This window comes from Pristiophorus japonicus, chromosome 3 (genome assembly GCF_044704955.1).
Source record: "Pristiophorus japonicus isolate sPriJap1 chromosome 3, sPriJap1.hap1, whole genome shotgun sequence".
NCBI lineage: Eukaryota > Metazoa > Chordata > Chondrichthyes > Pristiophoridae > Pristiophorus > Pristiophorus japonicus.
Genome location: NC_091979.1, coordinates 14,723,849 through 14,748,882, shown reverse-complemented (window position 1 = coordinate 14,748,882; position 25,034 = coordinate 14,723,849). Strand labels below are relative to the sequence as shown.

The 25,034-nt window shown below is 47.6% G+C and overlaps 1 protein-coding gene across 8 annotated transcripts in view; it reads right to left on the bottom strand.

Moving 5' to 3' along the window:
* Window positions 1–355: 355 nt before the first annotated feature.
* The window catches only part of dnpep (aspartyl aminopeptidase), a 97,922-nt gene continuing 73,243 nt past the window's right edge, over window positions 356–25,034 (bottom strand). For all 8 annotated transcript variants that reach the window (XM_070875195.1, XM_070875199.1, XM_070875200.1 and 5 more), the window contains 3 exons: window positions 19,494–19,595; window positions 17,272–17,439; window positions 356–2,485 (listed from right to left, as the gene is read on the bottom strand). In XM_070875195.1, coding sequence (XP_070731296.1) covers window positions 2,435–2,485; window positions 17,272–17,439; window positions 19,494–19,595 — 321 coding nt within the window. In that variant the 3' untranslated portion in view covers window positions 356–2,434. The remainder of the gene's footprint in view (window positions 2,486–17,271; window positions 17,440–19,493; window positions 19,596–25,034) is intronic.

Here is a 25,034-nt window from a genome sequence, read left to right as displayed (position 1 = left end):
TGCAGCCTCTTAGCATCCTCCTCACAGCTCACACTGCCACCCAGCTTAGTGTCATCTGCAAACTTGGAGATATTACACTCAATTCCTTCGTCTAAATCATTAATGTATATTGTAAATAGCTGGGGTCCCAGCACTGAGTCCTGCGGCACCCCACTAGTCACTGCCTGCCATTCTGAAATGGACCCGTTTATTCCTACTCTTTGCTTCCTGTCTGCCAACCAGTTCTCTATCTACGTCAATACATCACCCATTTATCCCGACTCTCTGCTTTCTGTTAGCATTTATTGTAGCACCTTGAACGAAGTAAAACATCCCATGCCGCTGTAAGAAGCACTATGCATCATCCACTGCCATCTTTGAATTGCAAGATTTATTGAACAATTATTTTAAAAAAGCGATCATTTTCAGAGGCGTGCAGGACGTTCCGTAATTGGGACAAGAGATTTTTTTTTCATCCTCACTCGGAAACTGGGCTGGTCTCTGCGATTGGACATTTCCACGCCAAGAAGCAATTTGGAGCGCAGTGAAGTGGAGATATTGTCTGGAGATTGAAGCAGGAGGCCATTCGGCCCATCGTTACTGCACCAGAGATGGCTCCTCATCATGGAGCTACTCACCCGAGTATCCTGTCCAACCAGTGGAAAATCCCTAGCCCTCTCTCCTTGCCCACTCAATCCGCCACGTTCCTGAAGAGGCAGCTTTAGTTAGCTGTGAGAGATTGAGGGGGAACTGTTAACCTGAGGGGCCAGAAGGGAGCCCAGCGGGATCGGGTGGAACGCTGGTTTTAGGCTCTGCCCGATACTGCTCTCTGCTGATGTCGCTGTGGGGGGAGCGGGTGGGGGGGGAAACACACGTGCCGGTGGGGGTCAGGGCTACCAACTAATGCGAGGAAACGAATAACGAGAATTAGCGCAAGAAGTGCATTGCACTGTGCGCCGGTGATCCCACTGAGCTGTGTTTCGCTGTGCGAGGCCGGTTTATTTCCGTGTGCGGGTCCCGAGTGTCATATTTCCAAGGCCAAAACTTGCAAGCGGGGCCTGCACGGGACCTTGCAGATCACTGCGCGGCCAAGCACACGTGCAGCTTAGAGGGAACATTGACGCCGTGACATTTCCTATCGCATGCTGTTACCAACAAGCCTGGAGACAACACTGTGCTGAGCTTTCATCAGTATACAGACACACACTCATGGACAGACAGAGACAGACAGAGAGAGAGAGCGCGACAGACAGAGAGAGAGAGCGCAACAGACAGAGAGCGCGCGACAGACAGAGAGAGCGCGCGACAGACAGAGAGAGAGCGCGCGACAGACAGAGAGAGAGCGCGCGACAGACAGAGAGAGAGCGCGCGACAGACAGAGAGAGAGCGCGACAGACAGAGAGAGAGCGCGACAGACAGAGAGAGAGCGCGCGACAGATAGAGAGAGAGCGCGACAGAGAGAGAGCGCGCGACAGACAGAGAGAGAGCGCGCGACAGACAGAGAGAGAGAGCGCGACAGACAGAGAGAGAGAGAGCGCGCGACAGAGAGAGAGAGAGCGCGCGACAGACAGAGAGAGAGCGCGCGACAGGCAGAGAGAGAGCGCGCGACAGACAGAGAGAGAGCGCGCGACAGACAGAGAGAGAGCGCGCGACAGACAGAGAGAGAGCGCGCGACAGACAGAGAGAGAGAGCGCGACAGACAGAGAGAGAGAGCACGACAGACAGAGAGAGAGAGAGAGAGAGAGAGAGAGAGAGAGCGACAGAGAGAGAGAGAGCGACAGAGAGAGAGAGAGCGACAGACAGAGAGAGAGAGAGCCAGACAGAGAGAGAGAGCCAGACAGAGAGAGAGAGAGCCAGACAGAGAGAGAGAGAGCCAGACAGAGAGAGAGAGAGCCAGACAGAGAGAGAGAGAGCCAGACAGACAAGAGAGAGAGAGCCAGACAGACAAGAGAGAGAGAGCCAGACAGACAAGAGAGAGAGAGCCAGACAGAAAAAGAAAGAGAGAGCCAGACAGAGAGAGAGACAGAGCCAGAGCCAAACAGAGAGAGTCAGAGCCAGACAGACAGACACTCATGGACATACTCACATAGACACACACTGATGAACATGCACATACACACACACACACACACACACACACACACACACACACACACAAAGCTTTGATAAGGCTAGAACATGATTGCACACCCCAATTACAAAAATCACTCAAACCTTCGGGGTGCGATAGATGCAGAGTTACAAAGCCCTGCAACACAATCTTGTTGTAGTGAAATACTATGCAGCAGTTGTCAGCAGATTCCAGATGTTGGTTAATCAGAAGTTACATTATTAAAAATCATCATCCTTTGGGAGTCAAGAGGTGTCTGTGTGGGTTGCCCAGGCCGTGTGGAGCCGCGTGCTGCCAGACAGGCCTTCAGGGGTCTCGGAGCCCGGGGTCGGGGGGTCCCCGGCCTCAGTCAACGGTCAGGCTGGCGTTCACAGATGGGAAGAAGTCAAAGAATCCCTGGGGGAAAAAACACAGGTTAAATGGATCACTCGAGAAAACCGCAAGGGATTGTCCGCCCCCCAACCACCCCCCACATCACACAGCCTTCCTGTCGCAAAGTGCCCGTGGGTTAGTCGTGTTGAGAGCACAGGCGACGGCTCCTGAGAAACGTGGGGTGCAGCACTGAGGCACACTGCTAATCTATGGTCAGAACATAAGAACTAGGAGCAGGAGTCGGCCATTTGGCCCCTCGAGCCTGCTCCGCCATTCAGTAAGATCATGGCTGATCTGATCATGGACTCAGCTCCACTTCCCAGCCCGCTCCCCATAACCCTTCACTGCCTTATCGCTCAAAAATCTGTCTATCTCCACCTTAAACTAAAACTAGGGGATATAGTCTCAGAATAAGGGGCCACGCATTTAAAACTGAGACGAGGAGAAATCTCTTCTCAGAGGGTTGTAAATCTGTGAAATTCTCTGCCCCAGAGAGCTGTGGAGGCTGAGTCATTGAATATATTTAAGGCGGAGATAGACAGATTTTTGAGCGATAAGGGAGTGAAGGGTTATGGGGAGCGAGCAGGGAAGTGGAGCTGAGTCCATGATCGGATCAGCCATGATCTTATTGAATGGCGGAGCAGGCTCGAGGGGCCAAATGGCCTACTCCTGCTCCTATTTCTTATGTCCTTATATATATTCAATGACCCAGCCTCCACAGCTCTCTGGGGCAGAGAATTCCATACATTTAACATAAGAATTGAGTATATTCAAGACAGAGATAGATAGATTTTTGGATATTAAAGAAATCAAGGGATATGGGGATAGTGCACAACCCTCCGGGATAAAGGATTCCAAAGATTCACAATCCCTTGAGTGAAGACATTTCTCCTGATCTCAGTCCTAAATGGCCGACCCCTTGTCCTGAGACTGTGATGCCTCGTTCCCCTTTTGAGAAGAAAGACTTGCATTTCTATAGCGCCTTTCACGACCAATGGAGCTCTGCAGCTAATGAAGAACATGTTTTTTTTGAAGTGTAGTCTCCGTCGCAATGCAGGAAACACCGGCAGCCAACCTGCGCACAGCAAGCTCCCGCAAACAGCAACGCGACAATGACCAGACAATCTGACCTTGTGATGAGGACTGAGGGATAAATATTGGCCCCGGACTCCCCTGCTCTTCTTCGAAATAGTGCCGTGGGATCTTTTACATCCATCTGAGAGCGCAGACGGGGCCTCGGTTTAAAAGTTTCATCTGAAAGACGGCCCCTCCGACAGTGCCGCGCTCCCTCAGCACTGCACTGGGACACAGACATTTACGACAGAGAAGAGATTCCTCATTTCTATTTCAGATAGGCGACCCCTTATTCTGCCGTGATTCAGTGGCACCGCTGTCGCCAGCGAGTTCGGCGGTCAGGGGTTCGAGTCCCACTCCAGGGACCTGAGTACATGATCTAGGCTGACACACACAGCACGGTGCTGAGGGAGTGCTGTGTTTTGCAGGGGAGACGTCAAACCGAGCCCTCATCTGCCCTCAGGGTAAAAGATCGCAGGGCACTATTTCGAAGAGCAGGGGAGTTCTCCCCGGTGTGCTGGGGCTGATATTTATCCCTCAATCAACATCACTAAAAAAAAACAGATGATCTGATCGTTATCACATTGCTGTTTGGGGGAGCTTGCTGTGCGCAGATTGCTTGCCACTTTTCATAGAATCATAGGGCTAGACTTTCCACTTAGCTCGCTAGTGCCCAAAAAATGGGCGATGTTCCAGCCTTCATGATCGCTGGAACGTCGCCCATTTTTGGGATCACGACTTTCGGCTTTTTTTTTGGGCGACAGCCCAGCGGTGTGAAATGCGCCCTAGCGATGTGGAAGGCAAGGCTTCCCTAGCAACGGCCTTCTGCGCATGCGTAGTGCCGAGTTCTGTGAGGAACGCCAGGTAAGAGCAGCTTTTCTCCAGCGCTGTCCAGCAATCTCCCTCGGTGAGCGGTCAGCCCGGTGATGTGTGGATGATGTGCCGAAAGTTGCACAGGGCGATATGTGGGTGATCACCTCGGCGACGAGACACGAAAGTTGGCCCGGCAATTTTTCGGTGATGTTCCGGCCCAACTTTCCACTTTTCAAGCGAACTGGGCGATAAGCCTGCCTTTTTGGGCGACAAATGGGCGATCTCAAGTGGAATGTCCAGCCCATAGGATAGTACAACACACAAGGAGGCCCTTCGGCCCATCGAGTCTGTGCCGGCTCTTCACATCAAAAGTAAATAATTACCCAAAGTACTTCACTGGCTGTAAAGCGCTTTGGGATGTCCTGAGCTAGTGAAAGGCGCTATATAAATGCAAGTCTTTCTTTAAACACAATATCATAAGGCAGCCGGGACAGCCCACTCTAATTAATGCTTCTAAAAAGTTTACTCTCCCCAGATTTTTCAATTAATTTCATATCCACTGTTGGTTCTAACTATTCCAGCCGGCGAACACTCTCTGCATGAAGACCTTCCGATATCAGTCCTGAACCTTTATAAAATCCCCGGTGAAACCCCAACCGGGGCACTGTGAGCTGGGTACCGTACTTTAGGAAAGGTGTCAAGGCCTTGAAAAAGGAATACACGCATTTACATGGCGCCTTTCACGACCACCGGACGTCTCAAAGCGCTTTACAGCCAATAAATTACTTTCGGAGTGCAGTCACTGTTGTAATGTGGGAAACGCGGCAGCTAATTTGCGCACAGCAAGCTCCCACAAACAGCAATGTGTTAATGACCAGATAATCTTTTTTTTTTTGTTATGTTGATTGAGGGATAAATATTGGCCAGGACACCGGGGATAACTCCCCTGCTCGTCTTCATAATAGTGGCCGTGGGATCTTTTACATTCACCGGAGAGGGCAGACGGGGCCTCGGTTTAACGTTTCATCTGAAAGACGGCACCTCCGACAGTGCAGCGTTCCCTCAGCACTGCACTGCAGTGTTGGTCTTGATTATGTGCTCAAGTCCCTGGAGTGGGACTTGAACCCACAACCTTCTGACTCAGAGGAGATTTACTGGAATGGTACCATCACTTCAGTGATGTGGATAGACTGGAGAAGCTGGGATTGTTCTCCTTAGAGCAGAGACGGTTAAGGGGGGATTGAATTGAGGTGTTCAAAATTATGAGGATGTTCATGGAGTAGAAAAGGAAAAAGTGTTTCCAGTGGCAGGAGGGTCGGTAACCAGAGGACACAGGTTTAAGATAATTGGCGAAAGGACCTGAGGGAGCTGAGAAGTTTTTTCATGCAGCGATCTGGAATGCACTGCCTGAAAGGGTGGTGGAAGCAGATTTAATGGTGATTTGCAAAAAGGAATTGGATAAATATTTGAAAGGAAAATGATTGCTGGGCTCTGGGGAAAAGAGCAGAGTGGAAGTGGGGACTAATTGGATAGCTCTTTCAAAGAGCCGGCACAGACACGATGGGCCGAATGGCCCCCTTCTGTGCTGTATGATTCTAAATGTGCCTTTTAGTACTTTGAACCTGTCTCCCCTCATATTCCTGATGCAGACTCAAGTCATCATCATCATAGGCAGTCCCTTGGAATCGAGGAAGCCTTGCTCCCACTCTAAAAATGAGTTCTCAGGTGACTGTACAGTCCAATACGAGAGCCACAGTCCCTGTCATAGGTGGGACAGACAGTGGTTGAAGGAAAGGGTGGGTGGGACAGGTTTGCCGCACGCTCCTTCCGCTGCCTGCGCTTGTTTTCTGCATACTCTCGGCGACGAGACTCGAGGTGCTCAGCGCCCTCCCGGATGCTCTTCCTCCACTTAGGGCGGTCTTTGGCCAGGGACTCCCAGGTGTCGGTGGGGATGGTGCACTTTATCAGGGAGGCATTGAGGGTGTCCTTGTAATGTTTCCTCTGCCCACCTTTGGCTCGTTTGCCGTGAAGGAGTTCAGAGTCCCAAGTAATACCCTTTCAATAGCATCTTATAAACCTCAACATGATCATCTCAGTTGCCCTCCCTCAGGTTTGAACCAGCTAAGCCTCTCCCCTTGTTAGATCTCTTAATTTCCAATGAAATACAAACTCCGATGGTAGTTTTAACTTTTTAATCTTTCCAGAGAGCAACAAACTTCTTGGCTTCAAGCCAGGTCTTTGTTCTTACTGAGACATATGGTCAAAATGGCTGTATTTATGCCTGGATCAATTTACAGAAAAGAACTCGCCTTCTTTGACCTTACTGGCTCACTACCCAAGGTCCGAAAATGTCAAGTTGATTGATGAGTTAATGCAACATGCCAAACTGCATGTAGCAGCCTTGACTTGGGGGTCTGTGAATTTTCACAGTCTGTCGAAATGAGCCTGTTTGAATACTCTATCACCCTTTCTCTCCTCATAGCCCAGTTGCCTTGAGCCGCTCTTCTCTGCTCTATCTCCAAGGCCTGCACGTGTCCCCTCTGTCTGAGCACCCAGAAATGGATGAGGTGTGGAATACAAAGAGTGCTTGTTTTGATAATGTAGTCCCGTATGGAGGCAAACGTAGTGGTCACTTTACACACAGCAAGATCCCAACCGACAGACGAGAGACCATTTAATCTGTTTGTGGCCGTCTTGGTTGAGAGAATTAAAGTCGGCCAGGCCATCGGGAGAATTCGCCTGCTCTTTGAATAGTGCCATGCGATCAATTCTCCCCCTGCATCCACGGTCTTTTTGGGGGTGAGAATTCAAGATTTCCACGGCCCTTTGTGTGCAAATATCATAGAAATTTACAGCATGGAAGGAGGCCATTTCGGCCCACCGTATCTGCGCCGGCCAACAAAGACCTACCCAGACTAATCCCACTTTCCAGCTCTAGGTCCGTAGCCCTGTAGGTTACGGCACTTCAAGTGCACATCCAAGCACTTTTTAAATGCGATGAGGGTTTCTGCCTCTACCACCCTTTCAGGCAGTGAGTTCCAGACCCCCACCACTCTCTGGGTGAAGACATTTCCCCTCAAATCCCCTCTAACCCTACCAATTACTTTAAATCCATTTCCTCTGACTCCGCGTACCTTTATCTTCTGCAGTAACCTTTTGTGTGGCACCTTATCGAATGCCTTTTGGAAATCTAAATACACCACATCCATCGGTACACACCTCTATCCACCATGCTCGTTATATCCTCAAAGAATTCCAGTAAATTAGTTAAACATGATTTCCCCTTCATGAATCCATGTTGCGTCTGCTTGATTGCACTATTCCTATCTAGATGTCCCGCTATTTCTTCCTTAATGATAGCTTCAAGCATTTTCCCCACTACAGATGTTAAACTAACCGGCCTATAGTTACCTGCCTTTTGTCTGCCCACTTTTTTAAACAGAGGCGTTACATTAGCTGCTTTCCAATCCACTGGTACCTCCCCAGAGTCCAGAGAATTTTGGTAGATTATAACCAATCTGCAATAACTTCCGCCATCTCTTTTAATACCCTGGGATGCATTTTGTCAGGACCAGGGGACTTGTCTACCTTGAGTCCCATTAGCCTGTCCAGCACTACCTCCCTAGTGATAGTGATTATCTCAAGGTCCTCCCTTCCCACATTCCCGTGACCAGCAATTTTTGGCATGGTTTTTGTGTCTTCCACTGTGAAGACCGAAGCAAAATAATTGTTTAAGGTCTCAGCCATTTCCACATTTGCCATTATTAAATCCCCCTTCTCATCTGTTAAGGGACCAACATTTACTTTAGTCACTCTTTTCCGTTTTATATATCGGTAAAAGCTTTTACTATCTGTTTTTATGTTTTGCGCAAGTTTACTTTCGTAATCTATCTTTCCTTTCTTTATTGCTTTCTTAGTCATTCTTTGCTGTTGTTTAAAATTTTCCCAATCTTCTAGTTTCCCACTAACCTTGGCCACCTTATACGCATTGGTTTTTAATTTGATACTCTCCTTTATTTCCTTGGTTATCCACGGCTGGTTATCCCTTCTCTTACCGCCCTTCTTTTTCACTGGAAAATTGGCTGATAGAGAATTGCTGGCTAACAGAAAGCAGAGTCGGGATAAATGGGTCCTTTTCGGGTTGGAAATCGGTGGTTAGTGGTGTGCCACAGGGATCGGTGCTGGGACCACAACTGTTTACAATATACATAGATGACCTGGAAGAGGGGACAGAGTGTAGTGTAACAAAATTTGTAAGATTGTGTAGAGGACATAGAGAGGTTGCAAAGAGATTTAGATAGGTTAAGCGAATGGGCTAAGGTTTGGCAGATGGAATACAATGTCGGAAAATGTGAGGTCATCCACCTTGGGAAAAAAAAAACAGTAAAAGGGAATATTATTTGAATGGGGAGAAATTACAACATGCTGTGGTGCAGAGGGACCTGGGGGTCCTTGTGCAAGAATCCCAAAAAGTTACTTTTCAGGTGCAGCAGGTAATCAGGAAGGCGTACAAAAGCAGGGAGGTCCTGCTACAACTGTACAGGGTATTGGTGAGGCCGCACCTGGAGTACTGCGTGCAGTTTTGGTCACCTTACTTAAGGAAGGATATACTAGCTTTGGTGGGGGTACAGAGACGATTCACTAGGCTGATTCCGGAGATGAGGGGGTTACCTTATGATGATAGACTGAGTAGACTGGGTCTTTACTCGTTGGAGTTCAGAAGGATGAGGGGTGATCTTAAAGAAACATTTAAAATAATGAAAGGGATAGACAAGATAGAGGCAGAGAGGTTGTTTCCACTGGTCGGGAAGACTAGAACTAGGGGGCACAGCCTCAAAATACGGGGGAGCCAATTTAAAACCGAGTTGAGAAGGAATTTCTTCCCCCAGAGGGTTGTGAATCTGTGGAATTCTCTGCCCAAGGAAGCAGTTGAGGCTAGCTCATTGAATATATTCAAATCACAGATAGATTTTTAACCAATAAGGGAATTAAGGGTTACGGGGAGTGGGCGGGTAAGTGGAGCTGAATCCACGGCCAGATCAGCCATGATCTTATTGAATGGTGGAGCAGGCTCGAGGGGCTAGATGGCCTACTCCTGTTCCTAATTCTTATGTTCTTATGAAATCTATGCCCCCTGGTTATTGACATCCTCTGTTAAGGGAAACAGGTCATTCCTTTCCACTCTATTCAAGCCCCTCATAATTTTATAAACCTCAGTAAGATCTCCACTCAGCCTCCTCGGTTCCAAAGAAAACAACCCCAGCCTATCCAATCTTTCCTCATCGCTAAAATATTTCAGTCCAGGCAACATCCTTGTAAATCTCCTCTGCACCCTCTCTCGTACAATCACATCTTTCCTGTAATGCGGTGACCAGAACTGCACGCAGTACTCTATAAAACGTGAGGTAGGTCACAGCTACAGTTCAAGCATAAGTTTCCCAATTTCCCTTCTGAGTGGCCTGGCTCTAATTTTCAGGTGTCCTGGGCCAATATTTATCGCTCAATCAACATCACTGAAAACAGATTATCTGGTCATTATCACATTGCCGTGCTGTGTTTACGGCATTACAACAGTGTCTAACCTTCAAAAAAAGTACTTCATTGGTTGTAAAGTGCTCTGGGATGTCCTGAGGTCGTGAAAGGCGCTATATAAATGTAAGTCTCTCTCAGTTTATGTCTCCACGTTCTTGATCCCCCCCGCACCCCCACCAGAGGAAACAGTTTCTCTGTATCTACCCTGTCGAATCATAGAATTACATGGGATATACGGCACAGAAACAGGCCATTCGGCCCAACCAGTCCATGCCGGCGTTTAAGCTCCACTCGAGCCTCCTCCTGTCTTTCCTCATCTAACTATCAGCATAACCCTCTATTCCCTTCTCCCTCATATACTTGTCCAGCCTCCCCTTAAATGCATCGATACTATTCGCTTCAACCACTCCCTGTGGCAGTGAGTTCCACATTCTCACCACTCTCTGAGTAAAGAAGTTTCCCCTGAATTCCCTATTGGATTTCTTGGTGACAATCTTATATTGATGGCCTCTAGTTATGCTCTTCCCCACAAGTGGAAACATTCTCTGTATCCACTCTATCAAAACCTTTCATCATTTTAAAGATCTCTATTAGGTCACCCCTCAGCTTTTTTCCTGATATGTATACCCTCGCATCATCCTTGTAAATCTTCTCTGCACCCTCTTCAGTGCCTCGATACCTTTTTTCGAATATGGTGACCAGAACTGTCCGCAGTACTCCAAGTGTGGTCTAACCAAGGTTCGATAAAGGTTTAGCATAACTGCTCTACTTTTCAATTCTATCCCTCTAGAAATAAACCCTAGTTCTTGGTTTGCCTTTTTACAGCCTTGCTAACCTGTGCGCAACTTTTAGCAATATGTTTATTTGTACTCCGAGATCCCCTTTGTTCCTCTACCCCACCCAGATTCACACCCTCCAAGTAATAAGTGACCCCCCTATTCTTCCTACCCAAATGTACTACCTGACATTGATCGGTGTTGAACTTCATTTACCAAGGATATGCCCAATCTGCACGTTTATTAATGTCCTGTAATTTGTTGCAGTCCTCCTCAGTATTGATTATCCCTCCCCAATGTGGTGTCATCCGCAAATTTAGAAATTGTGCTTTTGATTCCAAAGTGTAAATCATTAATGTAGATTATGAACAGCAGTTGTTGCGGCACTGATCCTTGTGGAACACCACTGCCCACCTTCTGCCACTGTGAACAGCTACCTTTTACTCCTACTCTCACTTAACCATCAGATTACTCCTCAAACCTTCCAGTAAATGGGATGGGAGCAGACAGCACCAGCTGCTGACGTCACACTGCCACAGGCAGGCTGGGCTTGCTCCCTGTTGTAAATGCAACGATTCTCAGAGCTGGTACAGAGTGTGAGTGATGCTTCCTGGAGCAAGTGCTTTTCAAACCCCCCCCCCCCCCATCATCATCATAGGCAGACCCTTGAAACGAGGATGATGTGCTTCTAGGCCAAAATAGGATGAGTTCGCAGGTGTTTCAATGAAGGAGCTAAAATTACAGGTCCTGAACTACATCCTGAAGGGTGAAAGATGCCCACGCGTGGGTTTTTTTAACGTGTGGTGGCCGTTGCACACCAGCCCTTCTGCATCGACACTTATTTACCCACAAGTAGCTGTTTCCAGCCCACTGTGACCAAATCACTCCTCAACTTAGCAAACGAGCCAAAGGCGGGCAGCGGAAACGTTACAAGGACACCCTCAAAGCCTCCCTGGTAAAGTGTGACATCACCACTGACACCTGGGAGACCCTGGCCGCAGACCGCCCCAAGTGGAGAAAGTGCATCCGGGAGTGCGTCGCGTTCTTCGAATCTCAACGCCGCGAGCGTGAAGAGGCCAGGCGCAGGCAGCGGAAGGAGCACGCGGCAAACCAGTCCCACCCACCTTTTCCCTCGACGAATGTCTGTCCCACCTGTAACAGGGTCGGTGGCTCTCGTACTGGACTGCTCAGCCACCAAAGAACTCACTTTGGGAGTGGAAGCAAGTCTTCCTCGATTCCGAGGGACTGCCTCTGGTGATGACAACTTAGCAAAGTTAGTTTTTCCCCAATTTGGGACTTTTATTCCAGGCCTAGACTTGTCCTTATCCATAACTAACTTGAATCTGACTGAATTATGGTCACTGGCACCCAAGTGCTCTCCCACTAATACCCCTTCAACCTGCCCAGCTTCATTCCCCAAAACTAAATCCAAGACCGCCCCCTCTCGTGTTGGGCTTGATACATACTGATGAAAAAAGTTCTCTTGAATGCATTTTAAGACCCCCCCACCCCAGTCTGCTGCTTGTGATCCTGGAGGACGTGCTTTGCTGGAGGACTGCTCGACATGTTGTAAACCAGGAATACCCTTCCAGTTAGAGGCTTGACTTTCTAGTAAGAACACTCAGCACAGTTGCACCAAGAATCCTTATAACACTGGGCAACACTGCCACCATCAGGTAGGCATAATGTTGACACCTTTGAAAGAAAAACAGACTTGCATTTCTATAGCGCCTTTCACGACCTTAGGATATCCCAAAGCGCTTTACAGCCAATGAAGTACGTTTTTTGAAGTGTAGTCACTGTTGTAATGTAGGAAACACAGCAGCCAATTTGCACACAGCAAGCTCCCACAAACAGCAATGTGATCATGACCAGATAATCTGTTTTTTGTTATGTTGATTGAGAGATAAATATTGGCCAGGACAACGAAGAGAACTCCCCTGCTCTTCCTCGAACAGTGGCCATGGGATCTTTTACGTCCACCTGAGAGGGCAGACGGGGCCTCGGTTTAACGGCTCATCCGAAAGACGGCACCTCCCAACAGTGCACGGACACGATGGGCCGAATGGTCTCCTTCTGGGCCGTAAATTTTTCTATGATTCTATGAGTGCGGCGCTCCCTCAGCACTGCACTGGAGTGTCAGCCTAGATTTATGTGCTCAAGTCCCTGAAGTGGGACTTGAACCCACAACCTTTCGACTCCGAGGCGAGGGTGCTGCCCACTGAGCCACAGCTGACACCTTAAATAAAATGAAATTAAAATACAGCGCTATGGGCACTAACAGCCGAGATCCGAGCTGAATTAATGAAGCAAGGGAAATGAGGTACGCCGACTCTCATCCTTGTTTTCAAATCCCTCCATATCTCTGTAACCTCCTCCAGCCCTCCAACTCTCCGAGAACTCTGCGCGACTCCAAATCTGGCCTCTTGAGTATCCCTGATTTCCATCGCCCGACCACTGGCGGCCGTGCCTTCAGCCATATAGGTCCTAACTTCCGACATTCCCTCCCTAAACCTCTCCGCCTCTTTCTCGTGTTTGAAGGCGCTCCATAAAGTGTCAGCTGTGGCTCAGTGGGTAGCGTGGATTTGTTAAGGGCAGGTCGTGTCTGACCCACTTCATTGAATTTTTTGAGGAGGTAACAAGGAGGGTCGATGAGGGCAGTGCGTTTGATGTAGTCTACATGGATTTTATCATCGCCTTTGACAAGGTCCCACAGGGTAGACTGGTCAGAAAAGTAAAAGCCAATGGGATTCAAGAGAAAGTGGCAAGTTGGATCCAAAATTAACTTAGTGGCAGGAAGCAAAGGGTGTTTTTGTGACTGGAAGGCTGTTTCCAGTGGGGTTCCGCAGGGCTCAGTACTGGGCCCCTTGCTTTTTGAAGTATATATCAATGATTTAGACTTCAATGCAAGGAGTATGATTAAGAAGTTTGCAGATGATACAAAATTGGCCGTGTGGTTGATAGTGAGGAAGAAAGCTGTAGACTGCAGGAAGATATCCAATGGACTGGTCAGGTGGGCAAAAAAGTGGTAAATGGAATTCAATCCAGAAAAGTGGGAGGTAATGCATTTGGGGAGGGCTAACAAGGCAAGGGAATACACATTAAATGGTAGGGCATTGAGAAGTGTGGAAGAACAAAGGGATCTTGGAGTGCATGTCCACAGATCCCTGAAGGTAGATAAGGTGGTTAAGAAGGCATATGGAATACTCGCCTTTATTAGCCGAGGCACAGAATACAAGAGCAGGGAGGTTATGCTTGAACTGTATAAAACACTGGTTAGACCACAGCTAGAGTATTGCATGTAGTTCTGGTCACCACATTACAGGAAAGGTTTGATTGCACTGGAGAGGATACAGGGGAGATTTATGAGAATGTTGCCAGGACCGGAAAATATTAGCCATGAGGAAAAATTGGATGAACTGGGGTTGTTTCCTTTGGAACAGAGGAGGCTGAAGGGAAAATTAATTGAGGTGTATAAAATTATGAGGGGCCTAGATAGAGTGGATAAAGAAAAACCTATTTCCCTTAGCAGAGAGGTCAATAACCAGGGGGCATAGATTTAAAGTAATTGGTCGAAGGATTAGAGGGGAGCTAAAGAGAAATGTTTTCACCCCGAGGGTGGTGGGGGTCTGGAACTCACTGCCTGGAAGGGTGGTAGAGGCAGAAACCCTCACCACTTTGAGAAGTACTTGGATGTGCACTTGAAGTGCCGTAACCTACAGAGCTACGGACCAGGAGCTGGAAAGTGGGATTAGGCTGGATAGCTCTTGTTGGCCGGCGCGGACATGATGGGCCGAATGGCCTCCTGCTGTGCTGTAAACTTCTATAATTCTAGGATTGCTCAGGTTTACACCATGCGGCAGCAAACAGAAGCTCACTGAATGCCAGGCCGTGTGTTATAGGAACACAGGAACAGGAGGAGGCCATTCAGCCCCTCGAGCCTGTTCCACCATTCAATTAGATCATGGCTGATCTGTATCTTAACTCCATCGACACGCCTTTTGTTCCCTAACCCAATAAAAATCTATGAATCTCAGTTTTTACATTTTCAACTGACCCCCTCAGGTTCGACAGATTTTTGGGGGAAGAGAGTTCCAGATTTTCACGACACTTTGTGTGAAGAAGTGCTTCCTGACATCACCCCTTCATGGCCTGTCTCTAACTTTAAGGTTCATCGCCCTTGTTCAGTATTCTCCCTGTTGGAGGCACTGGATTAAACTGATCACTGTTGCCTATTGACACCACTGTGTCAGCCAATGAGTTGGAGGTGGGACAGGACGTAAGAAATAGGAGCTGGAGTAGGCTATTCGGCCCCTCGAGCCTGCTCCGCCATTCAATAAGATCATGGCTGATCTTCTACCTCAACTCCACTTCCCTCACTATCCCCATATTCCTTGATTCCCAAAAATGTATCCACCTCTGTCTTGAATATACTCAACAGCTGAGCCTCCACAGGGGTAGAGAATTCCAAAAATTCACCATCCTCTGAGTGAAGAAGTTTCTCTGCATCTCAGTCCTAAATGGCCAACCTCTTATTCTGAGACTGTGGCCCCTGGTTCTAGACTCCCCAGCCAGGGGAAACAATTTCTCAGCATTAACCCTGTCAAGCTCCTTTTATACACTTCAAGTAGATCACCTCTCATTCTTCTAAACTCGAGGGAATATAGGCCTAGTCTACTCAATATCTCCTCATCGGGCAATGCCCTCATCCTAGGAAGCAGTCTAGTGAACCTTCGTTGCACTCCCTCAATGGCAATTATGTTCTTCCTTGGGTAAGGAGATCAGAACTACACACAGTACTCCAGGTGTGGTCTCACCAATGCCCTGCATAATTGTAGCAAGACTTCTTTACTCTTGCACTCTAATCCCTTTGTAATAAAAGCTAACATACTATTTGTTTTTCGTACCTGCATGTTAACTTATCGAATGCTTTTTGAAAATCCAAATACACTACATCCACTGGTTTCCCCTTATCCATCCTATTAGTTATATCTTCAAAAAATCGCTCAGATTTGTCACACACTATTTTCCCTTTCATAAAACCATGTTGACTCTGCTGAATCATAGTAACATTTTCTAAGTGCCCAATTACCACGTCCCTAGATTCTAGCATTTTGCCGAATACTGATGTCGATAGTTCCCTTTTTTTTTAAATCTTCCCCCTTTCTTAAATAGAGTGGTTATGTTTGCTGCCTTCCAATCCTTGGGGACTGTTCTAAAATCTCGGGAATTATGGAAGATTAATACCAGCGCATCCACCATCTCTGCAGCAACCTCTTTTAAAATCCGAGGATCTAGGTCGTTGGGTCCAGGGGATTTGTTGCCACTTAGTTCCATTAATTTCTCCAGTACTCTGTCTTTACAGATACTGATTTCTTTAAGTTCCTCATTCTCTCTAGTCCCTTGGATCCCCATTATTTACGGAATGTTTCTTGCGTTTGTTTAATGTCTCGGCCATCTCCTAATTGCCCAGTATAATTTCTCCTGTCTTTGCCTCCAATGGGCCCACTAATCTCTTCCTGTTTACACACCTATAGAAACGTTTACAATCTGTTTTTATGTCTCTTGCTAATTTACTCTCTTATTCTTTTTCTCTTTCCTTATCAATTTCTTGGTCCACCTTTGCTGAATTCTAAAATCCTCAGACTTGCTACACCTTTTAGCAATATTATAAGCCTCTTCCTTTGATTTAATGCTATATAAGGCAGGACTTACAGCAAGCAATTTATTTTACATCGAACAGTCCACAGCGTCTATTTAAATAGTCTCCATGAACTACAGCAAAATCCCCTGGGAGGACAGACTTACCAACGTTAGCGTCCTCGATCAGGCCAACATTCCCACACTCGACCAGCTCCGCAGGGCAGGCCACATGTGTCTGGCATGACTCCCAAAGCAAGCGCTCTACTCAGAATTCCTTCACGGCAAGCGAGCCCCAGGTGGGCAGAGGAAACGTTACAAGGACACCCTCAAAGCCTCCTTGATAAAGTGCAACATCACCACTAACACCTGGGAGTCCCTGGCCAAAAACCACCCTAAGTGGAGGAAGAGCATCCGGGAGGGCGCTGAGCACCTCGAGTCTCGTCGCTGAGAGCACGCAGAAAACAAGCGCAGGCAGCGGAAGGAGCGTGCGGAAAACCAGACTCCCCACCCTCCCTTTCCCTCAACCACTGTCTGTCCCACCTGTGACAGGGACTGTGGCTCTCGCATTGGACTGTTCAGCCACCTCAGGACTCATTTTGAGAGTGGAATCAAGTCTTCCTCGATTCCGAGGGACTGCCGATGATAATGATAAACTACAGCAAACAGAGCTCATGACCGAAACTACAGCAAAGTTTCCCCGGTAAAAGCAGGGTGATTTCTCCAGTAAAAATGCAGTGAATAGAGTTTAGATACATAACATAATTAACGTGCGTAAAATCAATCCCAGTCACTTACAGCAGTGCAGCCTCCAGGCGTGATTGACGGGCGAATTACCCAATCATCTGCATTTTGGCCAGGAATAATGGGGGGGTCACAATATGCAGCCTAAACTTGCACAGAGTGACCGGCACCGACTGCTAACAGTATGGTTATGGAGCTTCCCAACGCGAGCATGAGCCTAGTGTCGCTCACCTTGAACAGCGTGATGGACTGGAGTACACCGGTCGTGCAGCACATTTCACGGATGGAGTGCATGGCTAACTGCGGGCACCCCATGTCCAGCACTCTCAGCCCGAGGCCGGAGGCGAGGATCGGCCCGATCGTACTCCCGCAGGAACTGTCGTTCCTCACCATGACATCCTGAAAAAGCAATGTGTGAGGAGGACTCAAAAAATCTGCAAAGGACATAGACAGGCTCAGTGAGTGGGCAAAAATTTGGCAGATGGAGTATAATGTCGGAAAGTGTGAGGTCATGCACTTCGGCAGAAAAAAAATCAAAGAGCAGGTTATTATTTAAATGGCAAAAGATTGCAAAGTGCCGCAGTACAGCGGGACCTGGGGGTACTTGTGCATGTATCACCCAGAGAGTGGTGAACCTGTGGAATTCTCTACCACAGAAAGTTGATGAGGCCAATTCACTAAATATATTCAAAAAGGAGTTGGATGAGGTCCTTACTACTAGGGGGATCAAGGGGTATGGCGAGAAAGCAGGAATGGGGTACTGAAGTTGAATGTTCAGCCATGAACTCATTGAATGGCGGTGCAGGCTAGAAGGGCCGAATGGCCTACTCCTGCACCTATTTTCTATGTTTTTATGTTTCTATGTACAGCAAGTGATCAGAAAGGCCACTGGAATCTTGGCCTTTATTGCAAAGGGGATGGAATATAAAAGCAAAGAAATCTTGCTACAGTTGTACAGGGTATTGGTGAGGCCACACCTGGAATACTGCGTGCAGTTTTGGTTTCCGTATTTACGAAAGTATATAGTTGCTTTGGAGGCAGTTCAGAAAAGAATTTGGTCCGGAGAGCTGAGCAGAGTTCATTGAGGTTGCAGTGATTCTTCTCCACACAGCAGGGAAGATTTTTTTTAATAGGTGTTCAAAGGTTTTGATGGTAGATTTAAAAAAAAATATATTTATTCATCGACGGGATGTGGGCATCGTTGGCAAGGCCAGCGTTTATTGCCCGTTCATTTATCGGGAGGTGATGTTGAAGAAGCCTTGGCGAGTTGCTGCAGTGCGTCTTGTAGATGGTGCACACTGCAGCCAGGGTGTGCCGGTGGTGGGGGGAGTGAGTGTTGAAGGTGGTGGGTAGCGTGCCCATCAAGCGGGGCTGCTTTGTCCTGGATGGTGTCGAGCTTCGAGTGTTGTTGGAGCTGCAACTCATCCAGGCAAGTGGAGAGTGTTCCATCACACTCCTGACTTGTGCCCTGTAGATGGTGCAAAGGCTTTGGGGAGTCAGGAGGTGAGACACTCAGCCGCAGAATACCCAGCCTCTGACCCGCTCTTGAAGCCACAGTATTTATGTGGCTGGTTCGGTTACGTTTCTGGTCAATGGTGACCCCCCTCAGGATGTTGATTTGCTCCTTATCTCTTCACACCCAACAAAAAAAAATTTATCGCTCTCACTTTTGAACATTTCAATTAACATTTTGTTTGCAGCCCTGCTGTTTGAAACATTATGAGGGGCAGCACGACTGGAGTGCATCATCACCCCCGGCAACCAAATTTTAATTTGAACCAAGTTTAATTTGTCGGTTTTAATGCCTCCCTTTAATCAGGGGGCACTTGAGTATTGTTTGCAACAAAATAGTTATGAGGCCACCATGTGACCTTTAACCCTCTGAGGACTACTCAAGTTGCCAGTTTTAGTTTACGCCCTCCCCCCTCAGAAAATGGGAATTATTGGATCCTGTGAATAAATGTCGATGTTGTGTAAAGAGCGAGCTTGGTTGTAACAGTGAGCCGGTCAGGCCGAGGGGCCCTGGGTTTGACCCCTGCTCTGTGCCGAGTTCACTGATCTCAGTCCGAGCGGTCGGCGAGGTTGGCCCCGCCCCTGGGCCAAGGAGAGTGAATTATCAGCCCCGGGATTCCCGCTCCTCGTCACCATCCACTGCTGCAGAGGACACTCGCGGATGTGGCAAGAAGTCAGGAACGGCCTTGAATGTCCTGCTAGGTTGCAGTCACTTACATTGTAAGGCTGTGGAGAAAGAGCGGGAGAGTGGGGGCTAATTGGATTGCTCTTTCGTCGAGCTGGCACAGGCACGATGGACCAAATGGCCTCCTTCTGTGCTGTATGACCCCCAGCATCCACAGCTTTTTGGGGAGGGGGGGGAAAAAAGAGTGTTTTGGATTTTCACTGCCCTTTTGCCCTCTTTTACTCCCCCCCAACAATAAAGGGGGGGCACGTGTTACCTGGAGTGGGACGTCCACACGATTAGCAATTTCCCGGATTACAGCAGCGGTGACAGCATTTGAGGCGTATCGCTGGTTACTGTTAAACTTAATCACCGGCCCCTGGATAGCAACAAAGAAGCACATGGTTAGCAAGTCACGCAGGGGCAGCACAGCGCAAGGGTCTACGGGGGTCCTGTGCCCAGCGACCCCAGCCCCCAGTAAAACTCACCATCATGCAGAAAAGCTGCATCGAACCGCTGAACTTAAACGTAGTATATTGGGCTATGATTTGCTTCGGTACCTGGAGCCTAACTCGCACCAAGACCCGTTCACCCATCACACCCTGTGCTCGTTGACCTACACTGGCTCCCGGTCCGGCAATGCCCCGATTTTAAAGTTCTCATCCTTGTTTTCAAATCCCTCCATGCCTTTTCCCCTCTCCATCTCTGTAATCCCCTCCAGCCCCGAGATCTCGGTACTCCTCCCATTCTAGTCTCTTGTGCATGCCCGATGTTAATCGCTCCACCATTGACGGCTGTGCTTTCAGCGGCCTGGGCCCCACATCTTGAATTCCCTCCCTAAACTTCTCCGCCTCTCTATCTTCCTTAAAACCTACCTCTGACAGATTTGTCAAAAACAATTTCCCTTTCATAAAACGATGCCTACATCTTCCGCCTCCACACACACATTACCATTTTGGTCTCTAACAGGCCTTACTCTATCTTTAGTAATCCTCTTGCACTTAATGTATTTATAAAACATCTTTGGGTTTTCCTTGATTTTATTTGCCAATATTTTTTCATGCCCTCTCTTTGCTTTCCTAATTTCCTTTTACCCCTGTTGGGGAAGTCCAGAACCAGGGGTCACAGTCTAAGGATAAGGGGTAAGCCATTTAGGACCGAGATGAGGAGAAACTTCTTCACCCAGAGAGTGGTGAACCTGTGGAATTCTCTACCACAGAAAGTAGTTGAGGCCAATTCACTAAATATATTCAAAAGGGAGTTAGATGAAGTCCTTACTACTCGGGGGATCAAGGGGTATGGCGAGAAAGCAGGAAGGGGGTACTGAAGTTGCATGTTCAGCCATGAACTCATTGAATGGCGGTGCAGGCTAGAAGGGCTGAATGGCCTACTCCTGCACCTAATTTCTATGTTTCTATGTCTATTTTTCTACTTTCTATATTCCTCTAGGCTTCCTGCAGTATTTAGCTCTCGATATCTGACATAAGCTTCCCTTTTTTGCACCTCATCCTACATTGTATGCTCTTTGGCCTCCAGGGGGCTCCAGATTTGGGAGTCCCACCCTTTTTCTTTGTGGGAACACATTTGCTCTGAATCCTCAGGATATCTTCCTTGAACGCCTCCCACTGCTCTGACACTGATTTACCTTCACGCAACTGTTTCTAGTCCACTTTTGCTGATTTACATCTCAGTTCATCCGAATGAATCAGAGACGACAGGGGGGAGAAACAATTTATGCAGCGAGTTATGATCTGAATCCAACTATTTACAATCTGTATTAACGACTTGGAAGAAGGGACCGAGTGTAACGTGGCCAAGTTTGCTGACAATACAAAGATGGGAGGAAAACCAATGTGTGAGGAGGACACAAAAAATCTGCAAAGGACATAGACAGGCTCAGTGAGTGGGCAAAAATTTGGCAGATGGAGTATAATGTCGGAAAGTGTGAGGTCATGCACTTCGGCAGAAAAAAAATCAAAGAGCAGGTTATTAGTTAAATGGCGAAAGATTGCAAAGTGCCGCAGTACAGCGGGACCTGGGGGTACTTGTGCATGTATGCAGGTACAGCAAGTGATCAGAAAGGCCACTGGAATCTTGGCCTTTATTGCAAAGGGGATGGAATATAAAAGCAGGGAAATCTTGCTACAGTTGTACAGGGTATTGGTGAGGCCACATCTGGAATTCTGCGTGCAGTTTTGGTTTCCGTATTTACGAAAGTATATAGTTGCTTTGGAGGCAGTTCAGAGAAGGTTCACGAGGTTGATTCCGGAGATGAGAGGGTTGACTCATTGAATAAATTTAAGACAGAGATAGAGAGTTTCTTAGCTGATAAGGGATTAAGGGGTTATGGGGAGCGGGCAGGGAAGTGGAGCTGGGCCCATGATCGGATCAGCCATGATCGTATTAAATGGCGGAGCAGGCTCGAGGGGCTATATGGCCAACTCCTGCTCCTATTTCGTATGTTCTTATGTTATGTTCTTTATGAAATGCATTGGCTGCAAGGGCAGTGCAAGCAGATTCAACAATAACTTTCAAAAGGGAGTTGGACAAATACTGGAAAAGGTTACAGTTGCAGAGCTGTGGGCAATGTTCCCTTGAAGCTGCATGGCTGCCTCGAGGTCTCGCGCAGCCGGTGAGCCGGCTTCACAACGCAATAAAATGTGCATGCGCAAAAGTTTGAATTGGCCGCACAGCCCTCCAAAGAAACATAAGGGGGAGCACTGTCCAAGGGCAGAGAGCAGGGGGAATGGGACCAATTGGATCGCTCTGTCACAGAGCCGACACAGGCACGATGGGTCGAGTGGTCTCCTTCTGTGTTGTATCAAGAGGGAGTTAGATATGGCCCTTAGGGCTAAGGAGATCCAGGGGTATGGAGAGAAAGCAGGAAAGGGGTACTGAGGGAATTACCAGCCATGATCTTGTTGAATGGCGGTGCAGGCTCGAAGGGCCGAATGGCCTACTCCTGCACCTATTTTCTATGTTTCTATCATTCTATGATTCTCTGAATTTGTTATTTCACGATATTGTTGGTCAGGACATGTTGGCCTGGGATCTATGAATAGTGTCATAAGAACATAAGAAATAGGAGGAGTAGGTCATAAGGCCCCTCGAGTCTGCTCTGCCATTCAATAAGATCATAGAAACATAGAAAATAGGTGCAGGAATAGGCCATTCTGCCCTTCGAGCCTGCACCACCATTCAATAAGATCATTGCTGATCATTCACCTCAGCACCCCTTTACTACTTTCTCTCCATACCCCTTGATGCCTTTGGCCGAGAAAGCCATATCTATCTCCCTCTTGAATATATCCAATGAACTGGCATCAACTCTCTGTGGTAGGGAATTCCACAGGTTAACAACTCTCTGAGTGAAGAAGTTTCTCCCCATCTCAGTCCTAAATGGCTTACCCCTTATTCTTAGACTATGTCCCCTAGTTCTGGACTTCACCAACATCGGGAACATGCTACCCGCATCTAACCTGTCCAGTCCCGTCAGGATTTTATATGTTTCTATGAGATCCCCTCTCATCTTTCTAAACACCAGTGAATACAGGCCCAGTCGATTCAGTCTCTCCTCATATGTCAGTCCTACCATCCCGGGAATCAGTCTGGTGAACCTTCGCTGCACTCCCTCAATAGCAAGAATGTCCTTCCTCAGATTAGGAGACCAGAACTGGTCACAATATTCCAGGTGAGGCCTCACTAAGGCCCTGTACAACTGCAGTAAGACCTTCCTGCTCCTATATTCAAATCCTCTCACTATGAAGGCCAACATACCATTTGCCTTCTTCACTGCCTGTTGTACCTGCATGCCAACTTTCAATGATTGATATACCAGCACACCCAGGTCTCGTTGCATCTCCCCTTTTCCTAATCTGCTGCCATTCAGATAATATTCTGCCTTCGTTTTTTTGCCACCAAAATGAATAACCACACATTTATCCACATTATATTGCATCTGCCATGCATTTGCCCACTCACCTAACCTGTCCAAGTCACCCTGCAGCCCCTTAGCATCCTCCTCACAGCTCACACTGCCACCCAGCTTCGTGTCATCTGCAAACTTGGAGATATTACACTCTATTCCTTCATCTAAATCAGTAATGTATATTGTAAATAGCTGGGGTCCCAGCACTGAGCCCTGTGGTCACTGCCTGCCATTCTGAAAAGGATCCTTTTATCCCGACTCTCTGTTTCCTGTCTGCCAACCAGTTCTCTATCCACGTCAGTAAATTACCACCAATACCATGTGCTTTAATTTTGCACACCAATCTCTTGTCAAAAGTCTTTTGCAAGTCCAAATACACCAAGGCTGATCCGATCATGGACTCAGCTCCACTTCCCTGCCCATTCCCCATAACCCCTTATTCCCTTATCGGTTAAGAAACTGTCTATCTCTGTCTTAAATTTATTCAATGACCCAGCTTCCACAGCTCTCTGAGACAGCAAATTCCACAGATCTGCAACCCTCAGAGAAGAAATTCTTCCTCATCTGGGTGGCAGTGTGAGCTGCGAGGAGGATGCTAGGAGGCTGCAGGGGGACTTGGACAGGTTAGGTGAATGGGCAAATGCATGGCAGATGCAGTATAATGTGGATAAATGTGAGGTTACAAACTTTGGTAGCAAAAACAGGAATGCAGATTATTATCTGAATGGTGACAGATTAGTAAAAGGGGAGGTGCAACGAGACCTGGGTGTCATGGTACATCAGTCATTGAAAGTTGGCATTCAGGTACAGCAGGCAGTAAAGAAGGCAAATGGCATGCTGGCCTTCATAGCGAGGGGATTTGAGTATAGAGCAGGGAGGTTTTACTGCAGTTGTAATGGGCCTTGGTGAGACCACACCTCGAGTATTGTGTGCAGTTTTGGTCTCCTAATCTGAAGAAGGACATTCTTACTATTGAGGGAGAGCAGCGAAGGTTCACCAGACTGATTCCCGGGATGGCAGGACTGACACATGAAGAAAGACTGGATCGACTAGGCTTATATTCACTGGAATTTGTAAGAATGAGAGGGGATCTCATAGAAACAGATAAAATTCGGACGGGATTGGACAGGTTAGATGCAGGAAGAATGTTCCCGGTGCTGGGGAAGTCCAGAACCAGGGGTCACAGTCTAAGGATAAGGGGTAAGCCATTTAGGACCGAGATGAGGAAAAACTTCTTCACTCAGAGAATTGTGAACCTGTGGAATTCTCTACCACAGAAAGTTGTTGAGGCCAGTTCGTTAGATATATTCAAAAGGGAGTTAGATATGGCCCTTACAACTAAAGGGATCAAGGGTTATGGAGAGAAAGCAGGAATGGGGTACTGAAGTTGCATGATCAGCCATGATCATATTGAATGGTGGTGCAGGCTCAAAGGGCCGAATGGCCTACTTCCTGCACTTACTTTCTATGTTTCTGTGTTTCATCTCAGTTTTAAATGGACTGCCCCTATTCTAAGATTATGCCCCCTCGTTCTAGTCTCCCCTATCAGTGAAAACATCCTCTCTGCATCCACCTTGTCAAGCCCCCTAATAATTTTATACGTTTCAATAAGATCATCTCTCATTCTTCTGAATTCAAATGAGTAGAGGCCCAACCTGCTCAACCTTTCCTCATAAGTCAACCCCCTCATCTCCGGAATCAACCGAGTGAACCTTCTCTGAACTGCCTCCAAAGCAAGTATATCCTTTCGTAAATATGGAAACCAAAACTGCACGCAGTATTTAAGGTGTGGCCTCACCAATACTTTGTATAGCTGTAGCAAGACTTCCTTGTTTTTATATTCCATCCCTTTTGCAATAAAGGCCAAGATACCAGTGGCCTTCCTGATCA